Here is a 2,294-nt window from a genome sequence, read left to right as displayed (position 1 = left end):
TAGTAACCTCTTGGTTCCATATACTTTTCCTTAAAAATATATTTAAGTCTTTGACCTTCTCAAAATCTAGACATATCGATTTCTAAGTCTAATTTGTCTTATTTTAAAAATTCTTCCACGTGTGCATCCGTATATCAGTCAGGTAAGTACAACAGAAGTCACATTTAATTTTTCTATTGGGTCTCAAGTGAAAAGAGGAATCAATTTATATAGGTTTTAAAAATGTCAGAGACTTAAATGTATTTTTAAGTTTTTAGAAACTTAAATGTATATGGACCAAAAGATTAAGGACCTATTAGCACTTTTCTCTAAATAAAATTACCTGATAGCATGCGCCGCAACCACTTCCACCTTTCCAAATATCACCGGACACGGCCGCAACATTGCCACCGTTGACAGTCCTTCCGTACTCGCCATAGCCACAAGCTCCCCCTAAAGATATATAATATATTCATCCACAAACCATTGTTATTACATTTTTAATATTATAAGATGTGGGAATTAGATTTTAGACTTTTTTTCAGGAGGTTATAAATACATCGTGGAATTCATTATTACAGGAGCTTTTGAATATTCTAATGTTATGAAAAAATAATTATTTTTCTAAAATTTAATGATTAAATATAAAGTTTATGAATTGTTTTTGGTTTGTCTTCATGTATTTCAATTAATTCAGTCCATCCAAAATTTATATATCGTCATTGCTAAGTTCGATTTAAATATCAAAAGTTCTTGTTAAAAAATGAATAAGTATATAATTAAGATATATAAAACTTAAGAGAGAGAGAGAGAGTATATATATAAATAAAAAAATATTAAAAAATTATCAAAATTTATAATTTTTAGCTCTTAATTAATAATTAATATTTAAAAATATGAAAAAAAAGTATCTAATTAAATTACTAGATTAAAGAAACTAAAAATGGAAGAACCGCACATATTGATTTTGTCTTGGAAAAGAAATAAAATGAAAGAGTATAGGGCTATACATACATGGATTCCCGTAGCCATCAGGGGTATTGTAATAAGATGCTCTTGATTTCCTATATGAATCCGCAAAACAGCACACTGCACTATTTAAGACCAATAATATGAGACAAACAACCCCAAGTTTGTGCATAAAACTAAGCTCCATTTCTATATAATATATATGGTGACAACTGACAAACACGTGGTCACAAATATGTAGGTGATGAAATAATAAAACTATATTTGAAGTAAGAATGATAGATAATAACTATTAACAAGAGAGAAGGCTTATAGTTTATAGTATGAAATTAACACAAAAACATGTGGTGTCATATTTATAGCATAGTAGTGCTTCCTTATTGAGGTACCGTGGTGACCCACCACTTTTTAGTTTCTTTCAACGTTACGATTATTGAATGCTTAAAGATTCTCATAATGATGTGTAAATATTTTTCAAACTTGGCTGCAGATGATTTACTTACGGGCAAATTCTAAAAGTCGGCCATCGGATATTTTTTATTTATAATGCGAGATTCGAATTTCTAACTTTTTAGTTAATAATGTTAGGTAATTAATATTTTTAATTAATTTTAAAATAATTTTGTTTATTTTAAATTACTAATATTAACTAACTAAAAATTAGTTCTCCACACTTATTATTATTAATCAAATGATTCATTACGGGGCAGATCCACGTATAATTAGTCACCAAAAAAAAAAGATCCACGTATAATTAATGATACATAAATATAAGCATGTATGTTGAGAGCAATCAGCATGCAATATTGATCCATGTTATCAATGTTTTAAAATTTTGGTACGTACATTCTTATACTAATGTGAAAGTTTGACATATTCTTAATTAATCAATCGGAAATTATACTAAATGGAATATATAACATTCAGTAATTAAGATTTTCAACAATTTCGTTTTAGTTTCTAATTCTTGGTTAAAATTCTATATATTTTTCATTAATGTAATTAGTTGTATAAATGCTAACAAATATTTTTAATTAAATTACGCTAACTTTGTTTACTAATATTTATATCGATTTTAATTTTTAAATTGATCCAAATCGAACTACAAATATGATCTTATCTCATTATTAGTGCAAATAAAATATCAGAATATTTCTACATCCATATAAATAATTCATCCAAATTATTCAAGTTACTTTTTCTAGACGCGCCTCCCCCATACCCTCAGTCGTTTGTCATACACGCGCCGCATATAACATAAAGCTTCTCTGCTGCGTGATAAACCTTTGTTCAACGTAAATTTTCTGCTGCAACGTAAATCTTGTTCTCTACTCGCGTTTTCCTTC

General features: G+C 27.9%; 1 protein-coding gene across 1 annotated transcript in view; it reads right to left on the bottom strand.

Moving 5' to 3' along the window:
- The window catches only part of LOC107617757 (expansin-like B1), a 4,032-nt gene extending 2,770 nt beyond the window's left edge, over nucleotides 1-1,262 (bottom strand). The window contains exons 1-2 of the mRNA XM_016319611.2: nucleotides 994-1,262; nucleotides 323-432 (exon numbers count right to left, since the gene is read on the bottom strand). Of these exons, the coding sequence (XP_016175097.1) occupies nucleotides 323-432; nucleotides 994-1,135 (252 nt within the window). The 5' untranslated portion in view covers nucleotides 1,136-1,262. The remainder of the gene's footprint in view (nucleotides 1-322; nucleotides 433-993) is intronic.

The sequence above is a fragment of the Arachis ipaensis genome, chromosome B01 (genome assembly GCF_000816755.2).
Source record: "Arachis ipaensis cultivar K30076 chromosome B01, Araip1.1, whole genome shotgun sequence".
In the NCBI taxonomy this organism is placed as follows: domain Eukaryota; kingdom Viridiplantae; phylum Streptophyta; class Magnoliopsida; order Fabales; family Fabaceae; genus Arachis; species Arachis ipaensis.
The sequence above is the reverse complement of the archived record's forward strand: the minus strand, read 5'-3'. Positions and strand labels throughout refer to the sequence as shown.